Source organism: Bemisia tabaci, chromosome 2 (genome assembly GCF_918797505.1).
Source record: "Bemisia tabaci chromosome 2, PGI_BMITA_v3".
NCBI lineage: Eukaryota > Metazoa > Arthropoda > Insecta > Hemiptera > Aleyrodidae > Bemisia > Bemisia tabaci.
In genome coordinates this window covers 45,544,344-45,565,156 of record NC_092794.1, presented here as the reverse complement: position 1 = coordinate 45,565,156, position 20,813 = coordinate 45,544,344, and the positions used below count along the sequence as shown (strand labels likewise).

Sequence of the window (20,813 nt, the reverse complement as noted above, 5' to 3'; positions counted from 1 at the left end):
AAATGCAGTTAAAAGCTTCAAGAAATAAAATCACAGGAGCATTAAAGAGACACTCTTGTCAAAAAGAGATGTTGCGGTTATTATGATTCCATCTTTGACTTCACCATTACTAAATATTAAATAATAATTCTTCTTCACTTAATAAAAGGCATTAAATACGAAAATGGAAAGTTGCAAGATCTCGTACGATATAGAAGTCGAATGATATGAGATCATAGCAAGATACTCAGTTCCTCCCAGCTAAGCTTATAGTAGTAATTTTTTAAGACACTTTTTCACTGTTCCTTCCTAGATATATGTAAAACTTAATAGGTACCATTTCAAGCTTGCATCAATTTCTACAAATATTTCTTAGGGGGAAAAAAACAAAAGTCTAGATTTGGGTGGAGAATAGGCTGTTTGGGAAGAAATTTTAAAATATTCTACAACATCCAAGTACTTCAACCTCTTCTGAAATAACTCTTGATACTTCGATAAGCACATTCTAGACACATCATAAATCCCTAGGAAATGAAAAAATTCTGCCAAGCATTTATGATGAAAACGTTGTTCAACTTATCTTATTGAAAAACATTTTGTGATTTGAGGCCACTCATGTTTGCTGAGGGTAGATAAATTTTGAAAAAAATACGAGGAAAAATATTCTATAAATGCGGAAATTCGTCAGAGCTCTCTAACCTTTGACCCATTTGTGACTGATAACTTGTCACAAATGATTCCATTTCACTACTCACTTTTATTCCTTCCGATCTATCATTTCAATGCAACTGATATGATGCTCGACTTATCATAAAAAATAAAATCAGCAAAACAAATCTAAAATTCACTCCTTTTAATAAATGAATGTTTTTTTTTTTTTTTTTAAAATTATCTAGATCATTTATCTCTTCATAGTTTGAAGCGCACACCTAGGTACATCTTATTTTTTCTATATTTCTTTCTTTGTTTCCTCTTGAAGGATTTTTCTCTAACACTTTCCTTGTACAATGAAGCTCTTGCATGTGCCAGGGATTTGCTTTTTTTTTCAAGTGTTTTTTCTAACTTCAGAAAAACAACTCAATCCTACACTTTTAGAGACGCTTCCATAATGTTTTCATGGGTTGATGGAGGTAGACAATTTGCACTCATGTCTTCTTTATCACATAATTTTCATTGGATAAAAATTCGAACTGATTCTGATGGAATAAAACAAACGTAACTTACTTGTTGCACATTCGTGAGAGAGAGCGCTAATTTTGGCACTAATAATTTTTCCTGAACATCCTCAGTGAGCTGATGAGATGAATTGCTACCCCATACATACACCTGACATTTATCTTGCAAAACGGACGGAGCTTGCTCATCTGATGGCAGACCACAACCGTACGGAACCATATTTCTTCCAAGCCATGAATGAGTGTATTCACATGCAGAATTGACCAGCTATAAACAAAGGGAATTACACATTTGAGTAAAATGAAAAGATTAAAATTTAATGGAACTGTAAAAGACTTAGGCCCCAAAAAAATCTTGCTAATTACAATTTACTTTAAAAACACATACCTACGGATAAGAACAAATAAAAGTTGCAATCATAGGGTGTTTAGAGACTCGGGGGAAAAAATTCCCTGTTTTTTTCATGTTTTTTCTTGGCAAAATGATCAAAATGCTTGATTTTTCACATCAACAATTTGCACACGTAGCACATGAAATGAACCATTTTTGGACAGAAATATTTGAACAATTTTTCCTCACGTATAGATCATTCGATTAACTTTAAATTATTTTAATTCTTTCTTGGTGCATCACAAAGCTATTTTGCAAGCATGTATAGAAAATAAAAAATGCACAGTTATGGAGAACACACAACAGGAAATTTCCAATCTTTTTCATAAGAATTCTTTGATTTTTCCCTGATTTCCCAGACAATTTCCATTTTATCAGACCTGTAGACACCCAGAATTAGACAACTGAACAGTATATCGACGGTGAAACTACCAGACCACGTATCTCGGTTGCGGTGTTTAAAAATCTACGCTCACATTTTATTTTTTTAAAGTAGACCAAATCAATATCATTCCTTGAAATTTTCACAGAATTTTTTCCGCACGAAGAGGAAAAATCACAGAAATTTTCAAGACTGGACGTTCAGTAGTTATTCATTTAAAAAATAAAGTATGACAGGAAGTCTGCGACGTCGCAAACCGAGATACGTGGTTTGGTAGTTTCACCGTCGATATGTTATGACTCCTATTCTATTTTCCTTTGTTAGAATGCACAAAGGAAAAATGCAAAAGAAAAAGGCTGTGAACATCCCTCATCAAGTATTTTTGCGGAGGATACTCTTTCAAGAGATTTACTTAAAATTGAGAAAGTCTTGGTGATAGATTGATGTGAAATATTTCTTAAATGTGACTTCAGATAGAGTAGTAGAGCAAATTGAAGAAAACTTACATCCTTCATGAGAATAATGGCGGCATCGTACAATGATATCAGTTCAGTGGTTGATAAATTCTCCTCAAATTGACAAGATTCTTCGTTGATGCTGATTCTCATTTGGCTGACCATCTGCGTGAAAGATTCAGCAGAAATGACACCTTCTTCATTTTTCATCGCCATCTGAATCCATTCCAACAAATATCGAAGAGAGCCTCTTTGAATTGCTATTCCTAAACTCAGTTCTGCTGCCAATCGTTGAACTACAAAAAGAAAATTCAGAATAGGAATGAATTTATAAGAGATTCAATTGCGAATAAGTCAATTTTGGAAAATTAAAAAGTATTTTGGGAAGCAGATTTCCTATGAATTAATAAGGTAAGAAGAAGTACAATATTAAAAATAAAATGAAAAAGCACAAGAGAAAATTTGCGCGGCTCAATGGCGGCAAAAATTTCCTAAATCTTCTGCTACGTACATCACAATTACTTGGTTTGCCCAGTCTCAAGGATAAATAATCAAATCCAATATTTTCGAACACTTTCTGAAGAATTTTCAAGGACTTTTTAAGACTTTTATTGTGATTTGCACAGTTTTCTCCCTGGATCCTGAGTCCAAATCAACAATTTTTGGTTCTTTTTGAAGAGAGATCTTGATTTTCTTCATGAGTAAGGTGTCTTTCCAAACGATCTGGTAAACATTGTGGTTTGTATAAACTATTGGTTTCTTTTCCTCTTGGAGCCAGCTGTAAATCACAGGCTTATTTTCATGGACAAGTTTTCTACAGGGCTTCAACGACTGCTGGCCTCATGAGAGCCAAGCAAAGCGAGCAAATCCCAGCGAGGCATTCCATTCAAAACAACCAGCATGGCGTTTGCAGAACCCTTCAATGCCAGTTGATACGACCGGCATGGCGGGCAACATGTTAATTAAACAGAGAGTTGAGTCAATAAAGTAATATGTACCTTCTTTTCCTGCGCCTGAGCTCAAGGAGGCTGTCTGTTGAAGGAAGTGGCTGATTTCATTTAAACTTTCGACACCTAAACCTGATATTTGAGTCTCGTTTGCGAGGGATAGAGGAGGGAGCCCTTGCACAACACAGAGTGCAGATACCAACACTTGCTGTGTTAAACTCGTATCATCTAGAAAAACAAGAGAGGAGATGAAAGGCAAATCTTCCTGCTACCGAGCAGCAATAGCTCAAAACGCACCTAAAAAGCGACAAATTTTGGACAGTGATGGCTGTACTTATATTAAGGTATTTACAATTGAACAAACTTCTATGTACATCTGTTGAAAGCAAACGTTGAGTCACAAGTACTCAATCTCGAGTTGCATTAAGTGATTGTTGCTTGTAATGATGGACGTTAAAAATTTTAGTTCAACTGAGACCCAGTTCTTTCAGCTTTCGCTGCAGTTTAACCTCTGACAAAATTCTGGTGATTTCGGAAACATGCATTAAAATTCAACATAAAACTGATTCTGTCATTATGAAAGGAAAATGTTCTATGGAGCACAAAAGATCTGAATGCAGAAAAATCAAATTTGACTTACTTGATGGGGAATCCCGCTCCCAACTCTGCTTTAAAAGAGCAAAAAGAAGAGTAAGGCCAGTTTTGACTCCCATTTTCAAGAGGGCTTGTGAACCATTGATTGCTCGCTCAGAACCTTCCCCATTCTCTGCATGATCTGCGGCTAGATCGGAAGTGGTCGTGGCTAATTTTACCTGTAAAAATGAAAAAATAAGTACTTAAGTACAGTGCCCTTCAAAATGAGTATATTCTAAAGTATACTTAGATAAGAATACAGTCCAGAAAAATAGTGCTATGCAGGGCAAGCAAAGCCAGGAAGAATCTTAAATTAGAATTAGAAATTAAAAAAGAACTCTGGATCATTTCTGAGGAGCAAGGATCCAATACAATTTTCACTATCGGTATAAACAGTGCTTGAGCGACATATAATTTTAGTATTAAGAATACAGTAATTCAGGGGTGCAGAAAGTTGTTTCAGGCAAATCTAGTCGCAATTTTGGCTATAAAACAAACACTTTTATTTGATAAATTTCAATTATCAACGCACTTTTCTGTCTGGCTGACAAAAAAGTGTGTGTGTGTGTGTGTGGGGGGAGGGGGGGGGGAATAGTTGATAAGTTTTGACCTAAGCTCTTTTTGGAGCCGTCTATTTAACTAGGCAACTCAAGTGCAAGTTCATGGCCCTTTGAATCATGAGTTAGGTTTTCCACGATGACTGCAGTGTAACCTACTACCTACTTTGCTAGGGTGTCCTGGAATCTTAGCAGCAAATCTCATGACTTTTAAATCTACCATCAAAATATCTCACTTCTTTTAAAAACTTTCTGGAACTGCAGATGCTCTGATGAAAAAAAGCAACTTGATTACGGTATTTACTGGTGCCTCTGGTGACTTCTGGTTTGGTTGATTTCTCTATTTCTTGAGTCATCGTTCAGTCTTTTGCAGTGAGGACAATGTAGTTCATAGAAAGAAAAGACTAGCGAAAACATCGTGAGATGAAGGTTGACAAAGCAAGCCACAAGACACCTTGATACAAAGTAACGGACCCCACGCCTGAAAGGTGTCTGGCTTGCCCTAACAGATGTCCAGGATATCTTACCAGACCAAACTGACCGTGAGTATTTCTTCAATGGTATTACCGTATTTAATGGTCATACCTATAACTGCAATTAAGCAATACCATACCTTCGAAGTGGATGATGTTAGTCTGTGATGCACAATTCCACTTGCATCAAGGCCCTAATTTAATCAGAATGTGCGAAAACCACTAATGTTCATTTTTCAAGCTCTAAGTTTTATTGAGTTCTTAATACTTTTAAAGAGTTGATACAACCATAAAAGTTATGAAAGGACTCATTTTGGGACTAAGGAAACCCAAAGGCGAGTTTTAACGCCACTTTCAGGGTTGCAACCAACTCCGAAAAATATTATGAACACAAAAAAACTTAAGACTGGAAAAATTGACATTAGCGGTTTTCGCACGTCCCGATTCAATTTTAATCCATCTCCTATAGGCACTCTTACACACCTTGAGGTCTTTGAGCATTTAATGTGTTAACTTACCTTTTCTTTGATATGGTATTTGCTGACAAACGCATGAACTATCCTCTCAATTACAGTGAGACGCTGTCGTAAAATGATAAAATAGGAAGATTCCGAAATAAAATTGTTGGCAAGCTTCAACTGATTTTGTAGCAGGTTTATAAGGTGCTGTTCTAGATCAACATCTAGGAAGTAATCAGTCAAGTAAGAGGGGCATGGGTTCTGCACAGTTAGAGAGGACGATGGCTGAGCAATGGTTAGTTCCTGAAAAAAAAAGGAACTGTTAGGTACCTGCAATGAAAAGGTCAATAAAACATTGCAACAACATCAAACAAAACAGATTCAAGTACCTTCTTCGTACTACATACTTCCAATCTCGTAAATGCCGCTATATGCCAGAGAGAAAATATATTCAATTTGTGCTTCATTATATGCAAATATACTTTAGACACACAGTATGAAGTTCTTTTTCTAGTCACCATTAGACGGGAGTAACTTGGTGAGGAAAATGGTAGAACTATATTGTTCAGGAGGACCTTTTGTACTTACCTCCTTCTTTGGGTATTAACTTATGTTATGATTTAATAAACCTCATACTGCAAAAGAAAATATGAGACTCGAGTTACTACTGAACTGTATTCAACCCACGCAGTCATAACTTTTCTCTTATGCCCAATCTAGTCACAGGACAGAGGACTCTGAGTAGCACTTTTACGGCCCCGGTGAAACCTTGTGAGTAGATGAAAAAATGCGTACAAAAATTAATGACATACCCTAATGACCTCCATAAACAGAAAATAAGTAAATTTGAAAGTATGAGCACAGTCCTTACAAGATGTTGAGGTATCTTTTACTGTTGTGCTTCTTAACTCGTTCAACTTTGTTCCTTCTATAATTCGGTAGAGGTTAAGGTAAGGTGATCTCGGAGTTGAAAGTTTTCCTACATTCATCACATATCAGGATAAGAGTAGGATACAGACTTAGTAAGTTTGAGTTGTGATGTATGTTTAAAAATGAGGGGATTTACTTACCCTATTTTCTAGGAGTCTGTCATACAAAAGCTGGACGCCATCTCGCGTTGCGGCGTTTTCCAGCTTCTCATGAGCCCATATACTCTTCAAATGATCTTGCCATTTGTACTTGACATTGTTTGGAGGAAAACAAGACATTTTGGGGGAGATTACTCAGCAAACAGTGAGAAAATCAAGCACACAAGCCATAATGGGCACACTTTGGAATGGTAAAGATGTGATTACTTTGAGCGTTAGAGCAAATGGTGATTTGGAGGATGTACATGTCAAAATACTAAAATTTTGATAAAATAGGCTAGAGGCAATAATTAAGAATCTGTACACGTTGATTTATAGGAGAAATTATGTTGTATACACAATCTCGTCATGATGAAAGGTGGGCTAGCCACTTGAAAAGTTACATACTGACTTCACAAACTGGCAAACTTGGGGACTAAGACCGATTGATCATATCAATCATGATTCATTAAGCACGACATCTCACAGGAAACTGCATTTGCGTCTCGGTAACATTTTACGGCTCGAATTAACGCAAAACACTAGAGTGGACAGCACATATGTATGTCGATTGTCGATGTCGAAAAAACAACATAACCAAAAAAATATTCTATTTTTAATTTGCCCTCTATCAGCATTGCCAAATATCTCTGTAAAATTGCCAAACACGATTGGTATCCGCTAGGAACGCTGATGTCGCAAAGAGCAGAGCTTCATCGACCAATCACCTTTCAAAACTCGTTCACCAATGGCGGCAATGGCGGCAATGGCGGCATTTTATGAAACGAACCGTAAGTACATCATAAATGAGAACGGGCAATTTTATTTCCTTTTCGGCGATTCTCAACATTCTCCGGCCACAGATCACCAATGAAAATTACTGCATTTTTTTAAAAAAATAAATCTTAATTTTAAAGGCCCATGAAAAAGGGGTACGCATACCTGATGCGACTACTTCAGCTGTGCATCACACATTCAGTCGTCGTTGATCTGTTTGTTTGCTTAAAAAATCTTATTTCGACGGTGAAACTTTAGGTGACTTTTTTTACGATCACGTATATCTGTCATACTTGATTTTTTAAACGGAAAACTACCTAACGAAAATTCTTGAAAACTTCCGGGTTTTTTCCTCTCTGAGCGAAAAAACTCTGTAAAAATTCCGCAAGAAATGATATTCTTAGATTTGTCATTTTTCAAAAAATTAAAATAGGAGCGGAGATTGGACAAGACCTTTCGCACTCATGGCCGTATTTATTCACAGCTGGGGGAGGGGGGGGGGGGGGGGGTTAAAACGAATTTACAGGGCGCCGCCACAAACGTGGCAATTTTTATAGGTGCACAAGATGATGACTGATACAGATCGAAAAATTTGTGATGGAAAAGTCTAAAACTCTGCGTAAACAAATATTGTGTGCGGAATTTACAAACTGCATGCCCCCTCGCGACACGCGACAAGTCGTGGGGGCGACAAAATCTTAACGGCCAAGAGGCGGCAGTTAAATCCGGCCATGATTGCACTAAAATTCTACTACAACAACAAGTAATTCGACATTTTTGGCCGACTAAATCTCATCCTTTGCAATGAAGTTCTTTCTCTAAAATTTCCGGCCACTGATTGATACTTGATTGAACCATTGAAAAAGTGCGCTGAAAAGGAATGTGGAGAATTGTTCAAGATGCACGTGCTGGAGTCTGATCTTCTGCCATCAATTCAAAGCTATATACTCTAGTTCCAGTGCCTATTTTATTTAATACATGCATGGAAAAACTTGCAACGTTGCAAATTGAGGTATGAATGTTTTTATTTCAACTTTGTTAAAGAGAAATTGTGCAACCGTGCACGCGCTAGAATGCGATTTCAGAGGAAATCGTGATCTGCTGCCAGGCGACACTGTCTAAGGCGCTCTGAGCAACTATTCCGCCTTAGAAGTATTGCACAGTATCAAACGTAATTGAAGGCGCTTTAAAGTACGCAAACTGAACTGACTCGTATCGTTCACCACGGTGTCGTCTTACTGACCCCATGCTATACAGCTCGTGTTTGCTAGATTGTGAAATTTGATACAAGGTGGCACTTTCTGACTGAAAAGTTGACTCAAATTTTCAAAATTCAAAAATCCACGACGGTGGATGTGGATAAAACTGTTTGTGAAACTTGGTGGCAGGGGCTATTCTTTGACGTAAATGTCAAATTTTCAAAATTCAAAAATCCGAGAGGCAAAAGAGACCTAAAATGATATTTTGGCGCCCTCGAAATCATCCACTTTTGCAATTGAGATATTCAGTTCAGTTCCTTTCTGTTCAGTTTGTCCTCTCAGCTATTTTATCGGCAATTTAATATCGGCGCGCTTTTAAATTCTTTTGTGTAGAAACAGCGTGTTTATTTTTTATTCACTTATTTAATTTTGTTCCTTTTCTTTATTTCCTCTTTTGATCATCCGGAGTATTTTAATCAAAGTTCATATGATCATTACAACGTAAAAGCAATAATAACGCAAAAGGGGGCTGATAATAATACTGATTGTCAGTCAGTTTGTTTCGACGCTTTTTCAGTTCTTCTGGCCCGTTTACTTTGGTACCTACTTTAACTTTCGGTCCGCTGTTATTCATCCAAAGGTTCCTACGCATACTTACTTATTTTTCCCTCTTTAATATAAAAGCTAACGAATACCTCAACCTGAAAGTTTGTCACCATATCTCGGAAAAGTCACGACAGATTTTAAATTGTTCACATTGATTCGCCCGCGTGAAGTAGACATTGACAATTTGCAACGTCGCAAATTGAGTTATGGACGTCTTTTATGTGAACGTTGGCGATGAGAAAATGTGCGCTTCTGCGTGATTTCAGCAGTATCTTTTACGGTCTGCCATCCAGTCGAGGTGACACTGTCGAAGGCGCTCTGAGCAACTATTCTACCTCGGAAGTATTGCACAGTATCAAACGTAGTTGAAGGCGCTTTAAAGTACGCAAATTTACTAGTATCGTTTATCATTGTGTTGAGTCCTGATCCTACGATATGCGACTGTAGAATTGCATACAAGGTGGTACTTTGTAACGGGAAACTTGAATTACAACTCAAATTTTCAAAATTCCAAAATCTACGACAGTTGATGTGGCCTAAGATGCTCAACCTTTCCCCTACTCGACTCCCATACTCTGATCAAAGCAGGCCAATCAAACCAAACCAGGTTCCGACGGTGGAATAGGAAAAATGTGTATCTCCGTCGCGGTGTTTCAAAATCTCCGTTCCTATTTTATTTTTTAAAAGGAGACCGAACCAACAGCATGGCTTGGAGTTTTCACAGCAGAATATTGCACATAAATAGAGGAGAAATTACTGAAATTTTCAAAAAATTACGTTCAGCAGTTTCCCATGTAGAAAATAAATGACAGGAAGTTTGCAACGTCGCAAACAGAGATACTTATTTCTGCAGTTTCACCATCGGTTTGCTCCACTCGTTGCATAGCTATGCAATCTAAATCTTGCGCAAGTTTGCAAGCCGCTCATTGGACGTCGCACCGTACGCAATGCGTGAAGTATTACCTTCAGTAGTAGGCGCTATCATACGCTTTACGGCGACCGCACTGTGTTGGGCACGATTAGGTATTCTATAACTCGCGGAATTTGCATTTCCTCATTTTGAAATTCTGTGTAGCTTATTTTTCTTTAAAATGGAGAAAGACAAAAAAACCTATTTTTTCATTTACGTTTTTTTAAATGGTACTAATAAATAGAAACATTGAAAAGGCATGGTTTTTTAGAAATATTTTAAGCACCCTTAAATTTTGGTGAACATTATTGCGATCACGCTTTTAAGTGCAAACACTTTCACTTTTTTGGGGAAATGTGATGAAGGTAAAAGCACGGCGGAAGTTATTAAGTTTTTTAAAAATCAGAAAAAGAAAAAATATGCAACCTTAAGTACACTTTTTCCATCTTTTCTACCTAGGTATATTTTAGGCTTCAATGACTCACCTATTTAGCATCAAGTGTTTAAAGTGTGCATGCTGAAGCAAAAAAAAAGATTCTCTCTATCTTGCTCTCACTCCCCCCTTTCTTTTTGTTTTTAAGTGCAGCCGATTTATATGGTTTGCCCAGTTAGTCAAGCTTTCAAAGGTTTATTGAATATTTTGATCTCTTTGATCAGCTCACACAATTTCTGTTGAGCACTAAGCTCTTGAAAATGGATACGGAAGAAAACAAATAAAAGCCTCTGACAGAACAGATTATACGCAATACTTCATTATCATTAAATGATAATATTTATTAAAACATGAAAACAATAAAAAAATAGGCTCTCGAAAATGGATGCAGAAAAAAAAAATAGAATCCTCTGATAGAACAGATTATACGCAATACTTCATTATCATTAAATGATAATATTTATTAAAACATGAAACAATAAAGAAAATAGGCTTTTGAAAATGGATGTGGAGGAAAACAAATAGAATCCTCTCACAGAACAGACTACACGCAAGACTTCATTATCATTGAATGATAATATTTATTAAAACATGAAAAAGTAAGAAAAAAAAATAGTATTTTTGGTTTATGAAAGACAAAAATTTCCAAATGGAAATAACTCAATAGTCATGAAAAATTGAATAAAATTTCTAATTAACATTGATCCAATTTTTAAATCACAATCACAGCCTTTAACAAATAAATAATGCCTACATAGGCAGAGAAAATATGTAACATATGAGGGGGGGACCCAAAAAATCCGAATGTTGTTGTAACTTGTCAACAGTTGAAAGTTTCCTGGTTCCACCACAAGGATTTGTAATTAGGAGCTATGAAGAGTTGTTCGGCCAAATTGCAACATCATAGCTCATTTTCTTTCATTTTGGCGAGTCTTCGTGTAAGCAGTGTTCAGCGAGCCTGTCGTTTTTTAAGATAAGTGATTTTCACAGGCATGACACGGCTAATTCTGTCAAACTTATGAATTAATATTTCAGGGAATATGCTTCACCAATAAATTAAGTCTCAAAAAAACGGAAGAAAATGTGCTACAACGTTTGTGATGTAGCCCAACACCCCTTCATAGCTCCTGGTTACACTTCCTATCAGTGGAATCCGGAAATATTTAACCATTGCCAAGTTCTGGAAAAATTCCGGTTTTTTCTGGGATCCCCTTTGTATTGACTCCGATGTGGAGAAGGTTGACGGTGCAATAAGTTAAAATTGCTTCTGCTGACACTTCACAATGACGTATCATGATGGCCAATGATAACACAGCCTCTTTAAGTGTTTGGTGCCACGTAGTCATGAAACCACTAAAAGTGCAGAGAGCATAACAGAAAGGATGTCATGCAAACGATGAACTGAAAAGATAACAACTATTGTACCCATTCCATCACAACTTAGCAGTTAACAGTCTATCAGAAGCCAATTTTTGCACTGACTCAGAAGCTGCAATTACTTGATTTTTCAGATAATTATCACTGTTTGCCTCAACTTCAGGGAGAAAATATCTGGAAAAAAAAATCACAAAGTATGACATAACGGAATACTTTTAACAGACCAAAAATATTTGGCAATATTTTGTATAAAACAATTCCAAAATATTTTTCTTGCGAACCTATTTCATTTAATTAATTTTCTAGAGACGAGGATTGGTCAGAAGTACCTAGGTGAAAAAAAAAAAAAAATACTAACAAGGGTAAAGACGTACCAAAGTAATGTTAAAAAATGTAGAGAAGATTTATCCTCAAAAAAGTAATGTTGCCATTGAGTGTACACGCCTCGTTACTTTCACCAAGATTAATTTCTTGAAATGTAGTTTGTAAGGCTTTTCATGGTATTCTCAGCTTTGTTCAACGTAAATAAACTTTTACACATCATAAAGAACTTTCTGGTTAGTTCGGGGTGTCAGCTTTCACTCCATGTAGAGCGTCTAATTGGCCAAAGAAAACAGGTTGGATTGGCAAACATTAGGTTTGGATTGGTCCTTAAGATTTTTTAATATAATGAATTTTATGTAATTTAATCAAATAAAAAAAATCAAAAGAATTGATTTAATATTATTCTAAAATAAATGAAAGGTAAAAAAAAATGTAATATTATTTAGATAAACCATTACTTACCTGTAATTTACCATAATTCCACACGAATTGGAGAGACCTCGGGGAGAAACGTCAGCTAACCAGTTGATTCTCCACATTACAGCTCCATTTCGTAAGTGAAAATTTGCTGAAAATGATACCATAACAATTACCATTATTAAAGAAGAGTAGACAAATCTGAGACTAGTATGAAACATTTGACTAGAAAATTAGCTTCTCTAAAAACATCTGCTGCAATAATTTCATCCAGTTAAGTGAAAGCTACAAAATTCTATGCAGCCAAGAAATTTTAATGGTAAAAAGAAGACATAGCCCAGGGTGTTGATAATAATTGAATGCCAATTGGACGGAATTGACCAATATTAACCTGCCTACATCAGGAATTGTCCAACTTCTTAACATGTTTTATTTTGTACAGGAAAACTAAGCAAGACTCTGACTTGGAATTTTGTGAGTATAGTCTGTGTGAGTTGTGGAAAATTCATGCAAAGTTCCAAGGCGTTTTGTTAAAATAATTTAAATTAAAAAATTGAGCAGCATGAAAAGTAGTTAGGTTGATTCTGGTTAAATTTGTTCAATCGATACAGAAGTATCTAATACTGGTTTAGTCATTAGAGGGTGTTAAAATGTTAATATTCAACCTGAAGGCTTGAATTTAGCACTTCGCAGAGATTAATTTTAACTAGGAGGGTAACAATGATACAGCTTAAATCATGCCTAATGATTGGAAATTCAGATGCGTTTTGGGAATAAGCAAATTAAATATTCCTTGCAAATGTAAAATTTTCCCAAAACGATAGCTCTTATGAGTAATAAAATGTTTGAATGGTTGATAGCGAAAAACAAACAAACAAACAAACAAACAAACAAAGGCCCCGGATCAGCAGAAGCTACATTTTCCTTAACCTTGAATCGACATAAATCAGTTTTCCATATCAATGGCTAAAATGCAAAAAATCTTAACCTCGGTTGCGATGTGTGAAAATCTCTGATTGGTGACTATGTTTTATTTTCTCAAGGAATATTAATCCAAATGTTTCTTTTCAATCTACCATGATATTTTTGGAATGAGTGGAGGAAATTCACTGAAAACAATGAAAACTACTGACTAGTTTTCCTTTTAAAAAATATAACTAAGTGGAGACTCACAGCATCGCAATCTAAGATATTCAGTTTTATACTTTAGCCACAGCTATGCATTCATAATTGAAAGAACAGCAGGACTATACTTAAAGACAAAACAAAAGGAGGATCCTGCTCTTACCTACTGAATTCAATGCATAACTTCTCTTCTTCTCATTGAATAGGTAATGAGCACACAATTTCATGAGAGGTTCTTCTAATATTTCACGTAAAGCTGGTTCTTTGTACCAAGCATTGCTTGCAAATAGCTGTCTTAGCCTCCTCCAAAAAGACTCATCATCTTGTCCTAGAAATTTTTTTATCTCATCCACAGGAAATTGGTTGAATGTCGCTCCTGTAAATTAGCATACAAAATGTTAGAATTATCAGGTTTCTCCAGTAAAACTGATGAAGTTATTGTTGACTGGCTTTCTTTCCTTCTTTCTTAATTATCGTGCTCTATAATTTGAAATCATAAGATTAACGCATAATGCAAGTTTATTTGAAGTCACTGTTTTAATGAAAATTAAATTTTTTTTCTTTTTTTTTTCATTTATGTATTTGTGACAGCAAGAACATACGTAAGTACAGACTTCTCCGGTCTTTCTAGCTTTATTTTTAGTTTTTTCCTAATTTTACACATTCATATTTTATTCTTTGTATGTGTCTTCCCCACTTATTTTATTCCTTTTTCTTAGATTCCAAAACATTTAAAATTACAAATTTTGTTGTGTTCACAATATTTTTCTTTAACTTTCCCAGAGAAACTAGTGTTCTATTCCCTACCAGTAGCATTATAAGGGTCTCTTCCTCTACCTTTATATCGACAGCTCAAGTTGAAAAATGAGTATCTCGGATCGCAACATGGTAAGTCTCCACTCAAGTCCTACTTTTTCAAAGGAAAACCTACTGAAAGTTTCTATAGAAATTTTTCATACATTTACTTCACCATAATTCTAAAAACAATGACAAAAAATTGCAAAGAAACATTTCTATAAGTTTTTCTTGAAGAAAATTGGTCATAATTGGAGATTTTTAAATGTCGCAAGAAGAATATATGTAATTGAAGATTTTTAAAAGTTGATATCATTAAGATATGCATTTTCCGCGATTAGCCATCAAAATTTTCAGATGTTTTGATTAAACTAACCACTCTCCCATTGCTTGAATCTGTCCATAAGCCACAATGTGAACCCAGGGATAGGAGAAATTGTTGAAAACTGAGAGATTTGTGGTAATTCTGACTGCACTTCACGGACTACCCTTTTTATGAGATGATTTCCAAGCTCTATCCCCTGTGAAAAAATGCAAAACAAGTGAACTTTAGGTCAACATTACAATGATACCAAATTTTGAACAAAAAAACAAACAATTTTACTAACTTTTAATGCCTTTATTTGCAGGAATTCAGTGAACTGAGCCTGTAGTAATTCCATTAATTTTTTTCATTAGACGTTCCTCATTGCCATGGTTATGCCAATAGTTTATGGATTTTTCCCTCACACTCCAGGCTCCAAAACATATGAGACCAAACTGGTTGGACCTGAAAATATTAGGATACGAAATGAAGATAGAAATCTTACTTGCAGTCCAGGCTGAGTTGAAGAAATTGAATAGAAGATAGCAGTATTAATGTTTTCCATATTCTCCTCATCTGCGGGCTCATCTCTGCTGTCTATCAGCTGCTCTATGAAGAAAAAATTCAAACAAAATTGTTGGGTACAATTGAAATGACAAGCAGAAAAAATGAGACTTATATATTTTGATAGAAGAAAAATATTCCAACCACCGATTTGGTTATCTGTAACTTACACATGAATTTGAAAAAAGACAACGATGTCACAACCGCAGCTGCCAATCACATTACACATGAAAAAAAGAAGACAATCAGAGGTGTTAGAAGTATTGCCTTGTGCAAGTACAAGTGTAATTATTTCTATTGCTCTGTTACCTTTCTTTCGAATTTCTCTTTTGCATCAAAGTAGAGAGAACATTGCTTATGCTGGCTCCTTAGATTACTTGATCATGCCACTTTGACATCATTAAAACTATACAAATAACTCTCAGCTTATAAAAATTCTGTAAGGAATCTTTTCATCTTTTCTCCATCTTCTGTATCCTTAGTACGTACTAGTTTATCTCTTCCGTTTCTTGATTTGTTCTTCTACCTGGACCTGCCAGACCTTACTTTATTCATTTTACTTTCACTGTACACTTCTATTTTTGGTATGGTGCATTTGTGAAACATTTCTGGTTTCTGAAAAGATTTTCCAAATTCGAACACTCTATTTACTTTACATCGTAATGAAGCAATAGCAGCTGATTTTACTCTAACACGGTGCTTCAAAACCAGCATTCATCCCCGGATACTGTGACAAGTGGGAATAAGTTAGTAGTGTTTGGTGTGTTTCTTTTTAATTTCCCTTGTCTTTCAATGCCTTAAAGAGGTTCAGGCAATATACTCAGACAAGGCACAACAGGAATTCTTATACAAAGATGATAATATGAGCTTCATTAGATACATTCAACATTGATGCAAAAAATGTTTCAGGAGAGATTTTAAAGTGCAATCTTACTTGAATTAGATGAAGAAGAGAAAATTTCACTGGTGCTAGACACAATATTTTTGCACAAGGCTGTGTGAAGAACAACAAGAGGCTCATCGGGCATTGCGAAATGGGTGTAGACAAAACAACGTCTGTACGGACCAACCCTCCGTTTCAAGTCCGTCCAGCTGCGCATTGGGTGAACAGCTTCGTACTCTGAAATCTACAAAGAAAATTATATATGTAAATAGAGAGACGGGTCGCCAAGGCTGCTAAGAATAGCCTATTGTTCTATCTCACAGACAACAATTGGTTTTGCAGAGATTCGCAGGCGACCAGGGTGTCTACTAAAAAGGTTGGCCAAAAATCAGTACTTTTACAGTACTTTTACAGTACTTTTTCAGTACGTTCCCAAGAAATTCAGTACCTCCTCAACAGAAAAATGCAGTACTTTTTCAGTACCACCATTTGACAAAATTCGAAAAATTTCACAAACTTGAATTTCTCAGGCAAGTTGAGACAAAAATGACAAAAAAAGGAAAAATTCCGGACCTCATGCGGAATTTCTGCACTTTTTCAATACTTATGGACCCCCCTTAAAAAATCAGTACTATATTTTGGACTTGTAGACACCTGGCAACGCAAACAAGGTGAGTGTTAAACGAAGGGAACAGAATCTATATGAAACATTTGGAGGATGTTTTCGTATTTCTGCTTTAGATTCACCTAACAGTAGGTAATAGAAACATATTAACCATTCATTGTTAATACTACAGGTACCTGGTGTAACTGAGCTAAGTAGGAATAAATAAAGGGAGAAACCCTGTGAGGGAGGCAAGAATGCAGAGTTCCAAGTCTTCGCCAAGATTCAATTGACCTTCCCTCAATTTCAAACTAAATTTATGATCACTTCCCTCTTCAAAAATAAAATCTACTAATACTTTTTACCTCCCAAATCAAAGTTTTCCACCACTTTGCTATAAAATCGCAAATTTTGAGAGCAATCTAAGAGGGTGCCTCAAATTTCTTCCATTTTCTTGAGGGCTCCTTAGTTTCATCTCATTCTCATGGCGGTTTCTCCATGTCACGTGATCAAGCCTGTTGCCTTGCTGAGGGATAGGGATAGGGATAAAATGTTTCCGTACCTTCTGAAGCATTTGGCAAGAAGATTTCCACGTAATACGTTGAAGTTCCAGAAATCCGACACTAAACCAGTCAGATATTAAATTCTTCAGAGTAAGATTCATTTGCTTCACGGGGGAACTTTCAGGTGCCATAGCAGTGAGTTTGCTTTGTAATTGCTGTAAATAAAATTAGATGATGAAAAGGAAAATGGCTGTATAGTTTAATCAAAGATTCTGATACTAACAAATTAGAAACTGATTTACAATGAACGAAATTCGAAACATCAAAAATAAATTATACTACTTGCAGGCTTCACATGTCTTAGTGAATCTTCCGAATCCCTTATTAATATTTTGCAAATATGTAGAGTCAGAGCTACCAGTGGACCCTGAGACTAGAGTCCCTTTATACCCAGAGTAACGACAACTCGATTATCAGCTGACTAGCCGAATGGAGGCCGAAACTAGTGCACTCAAACGAACGATATTGAGGGATAAGGATCAGGAATCCTGCGATGTCTGTCACACAGAAACAACAACATCAACAAATTGATCAATTAAAAAGAAAATGAGATTGGTTTGTGAATAATTTCTTAATCTATTTTCATTTTGGACCTATGGAAATAACAATTTACTCTTGATAAACCACAATTAGGTATATCATTCTTGTTCACATACAATCTTGTGCATAGTTTCGGTGAGCGAGAACCAATCAGAATTGGATTTTTTTTTAGGCCACTTTCAGCCCAATCCTGGCCCAACAAAAGTGAGTTGTCGTAAGTATAAAGGGACCCTGAGACAAGGTATGAATGAAAGCACTACACAACATGTTTGCCATTCAAATTTCACAGGGAAGTCGTATCAAACAACAGAAAGTCTGGAGATCAACTTCTGAAAAAGTTATACAATTTAACTAACTTCTTTTTGATCTGTGGTAAAAATACTCGCTCACAATATGTCTTATTCAGGAGTTGATCTCTGAACTTTCTATTGCAAGAATACTTTTCGATGAAGATTTTAAGGGGAGAACATGTGACTTTTCATCTAGTTCAAAACTTATGTAGTGGTCCATTTTAGTGAAAATGACTAATTTTTGACGAACATAACAATATGTATTTTAATCTATTGATTGATATGAGGTGGAATTATAGAACATGCAACTTGTAGAGGCATTGCAGACGAAAAAATTGAATCCTCACCAAGATATTTTCTCGCAAATCAACAAGAAATTTCACCCCATTTTGGAAGCGACCAACTGTTTTGAACAGGAGTAAGTAGCTGGGAGTGAGGAGGGTCCTTAGTTTATTTTCAATTACTGTGAGGTCATTTTGATCCATGGATTGGGTTTTCTGAAACCACACGAAAACACACAAAAAATTGAAGAAAAAAATATGGAAAAAAAGAAAAGATTTCAACAGAGCTCCAGAAAAAAATGCACCCCAGCAGTCACAAGCCAATTTTGATGTCTCAAATGTGAAACCACATGCCTCCACTTCAATTTTAGTTCTTTGATGAAAAATGAACCAACTTTATGACTTGAAATGTTCATAGAATATTTTGCTAACTGAGAAAATAAATTAGGATAATTTTCAAGAAGTTACTTTGGCTAGTTTCTTGGTGAAAAAAGTAAATATGACAGGAAGTTTGCAGTGTCTGGCAAACTGAGATTTGTGGTTTTGCACTTTGGCCATTGATTTACATTTCGTTAGTGTTTTTTATTTTAGTTTATTTTTCAGAGCTCCAGTAGGCCTGCCAACAAAAAAAATTCCTCATCAGTCCTTCTTTCAACAATAAGAATTTGCCATCGCATAGGCTCAATGCATTTGATTTGAAGAACTAAATTTAGTTTTATGTGTTTTTTTATTTTTTCTAAGTTGCTAAAATTTATCAACAGGAGGATCATAGACATTAGTTGAGCAACTTTGAAAATTCAAGTTCCGTGGGATAAGATTAGGGACATGATTCATTTAAGATGAGTTACCGTATTAAGTATATGTTTAGTAACGGCTTCATGATTCACATCAAAGTCACAAGCAAGTTTTCTTAAAAATTTGAATTTCTCCTCTTGATCAAGTACAGTATAGTGACTAAAAAATGATTTGACTGCAACCTGAAAAAGAGAATGATGATGTTACAATAAATAAGGGTACAATACATAGTCACTAGGTTCAGCACAGCTTTGTGAAAGAAAAACTTAAGCATTGAAGATTTGTCATGAATGACAATTTTTTTTCAGGTGCAGGGAGGTCAACAAGGGAGGAAATTAATTTTGGGAAACAGCAACAGTTGCTGTCAGAGCCAAATAGGCCTCTAATTTAAGCAAGCATATGTTCTCCAGAGTAAAGTAGGACAATTTTGCTTTTTGTTTCTGCTGCTAATGTCTCCTCGTATCTGAACTAGATTATTAACACTGTACAATTGAGCACAAGAATGTAATGCTCAAGCATGTCTTGCCTTCAGTGCTTCTAGTATTTACCATAACTGTGAATACTGACATTCCGATCGGCCTTAATTCATTTCTGAAAATTAGCTGGATTGATAAATAGCCCTAAAGCATAGAGAGTCAACCAATGATTCTTCAAGCCAAGTTTGCTAGGATAGGGGCACAGCAAACTTTATGACCGGGGTGAAATGTTAGTGACCTTTCATGTTTAAGACTCCATTGATAATAAGAATACCTGACTCCCAAGTATGAGTCGGCAGATATTGGGAACTTGAACATTTTGCATTCAATACGCGTAACAGCTGTTTATCAAGAGCTAGGGGCAATGATTTAATTCTTGATGGTCTCTACATCTCGACAATTTGAGCACTTCGGAAAATTCTTCATAGAAAATAAGACAATATTGTAATGATTAATAGGATAGTATTTAAGCTGCACCTGCCTCTTGTGTTGCAGAGACGTGTTTGTCTTGCGATGCAAGGATTGATTCAACACAGTTGAAAAGTTGTTCTGCTGACATTTTACTTCCAAACACACTTAGAGATTTAGAAGATGAAAACAGATTTCTAGAGTGAGTTGAATACTTTGATTGATTGTCAAAGAATTTATTATCATCACAAAAGACACGGAAACTATGAGTTTGAACACTATGCTTGAGGTCTAATTTTGAAGTTAATGAAACTGATCCACGGAAGATGTTCACATAATATTTAGGAAGCAGTCCTTTGAAAAAAACTTTTGAACTACAATTCATTCTTCAAGTTCACCTGTTGAGCTTCAAATCTCAATCTTAGACACAACGCACTAAAAAACACTGTTAAATAAAGAACAGTAAAAGATGTGAGATCAAGGTTTTGTAATTATGATTTGCTTTAAATTAGTGGTCAACGTTAGAATTCTGAGAAAATTACACAAAAACCAAACCCTGGATGAAAAGAAAATTCTGTGGCAATGCAATTCCATGCAGGGAAATTTTGAGAATGATATGATGATA

The 20,813-nt window shown here is 35.7% G+C and overlaps 2 protein-coding genes across 2 annotated transcripts in view; both read right to left on the bottom strand.

The window, feature by feature from the left end:
• LOC109040033 (probable E3 ubiquitin-protein ligase HERC1) overlaps positions 1-7,118 on the bottom strand; it is a 30,038-nt gene extending 22,920 nt beyond the window's left edge. The window contains exons 1-6 of the mRNA XM_019055795.2: positions 6,521-7,118; positions 5,511-5,753; positions 3,970-4,141; positions 3,381-3,557; positions 2,434-2,678; positions 1,204-1,422 (exon numbers count right to left, since the gene is read on the bottom strand). Of these exons, the coding sequence (XP_018911340.2) occupies positions 1,204-1,422; positions 2,434-2,678; positions 3,381-3,557; positions 3,970-4,141; positions 5,511-5,753; positions 6,521-6,658 (1,194 nt within the window). The 5' untranslated portion in view covers positions 6,659-7,118. The remainder of the gene's footprint in view (positions 1-1,203; positions 1,423-2,433; positions 2,679-3,380; positions 3,558-3,969; positions 4,142-5,510; positions 5,754-6,520) is intronic.
• Positions 7,119-10,869: 3,751 nt separating this feature from the next.
• Positions 10,870-20,813, bottom strand: LOC109040127 (malonyl-CoA decarboxylase, mitochondrial). Its single transcript, XM_019055941.2, has 10 exons — positions 20,262-20,813; positions 19,358-19,486; positions 18,576-18,725; positions 17,398-17,553; positions 16,283-16,475; positions 15,290-15,393; positions 14,857-15,001; positions 13,849-14,061; positions 12,606-12,711; positions 10,870-11,993 (listed from the first exon to the last, which is right to left on the bottom strand). The coding sequence occupies exons 1-10, from the start codon at positions 20,571-20,573 to the stop codon at positions 11,876-11,878; spliced, it is 1,626 nt and encodes a 541-aa protein (XP_018911486.2). The 5' UTR covers positions 20,574-20,813; the 3' UTR covers positions 10,870-11,875.

Excerpts from the sequence above, each read along its gene's own strand:
- LOC109040127 (XM_019055941.2), bottom strand. The coding sequence starts at position 20,573 with ATGAATTGTAGTTCAAAAGTTTTTTTCAAAGGACTGCTTCCTAAATAT. Across the intron at positions 16,476-17,397 it reads CTTGCCAAATGCTTCAGAAG|ATTTCAGAGTACGAAGCTGT; the intron begins GTACGGAAACAT and ends TTTTCTTTGTAG. Across the intron at positions 12,712-13,848 it reads TTATGCATTGAATTCAGTAG|CAAATTTTCACTTACGAAAT; the intron begins GTAAGAGCAGGA and ends TATCATTTTCAG.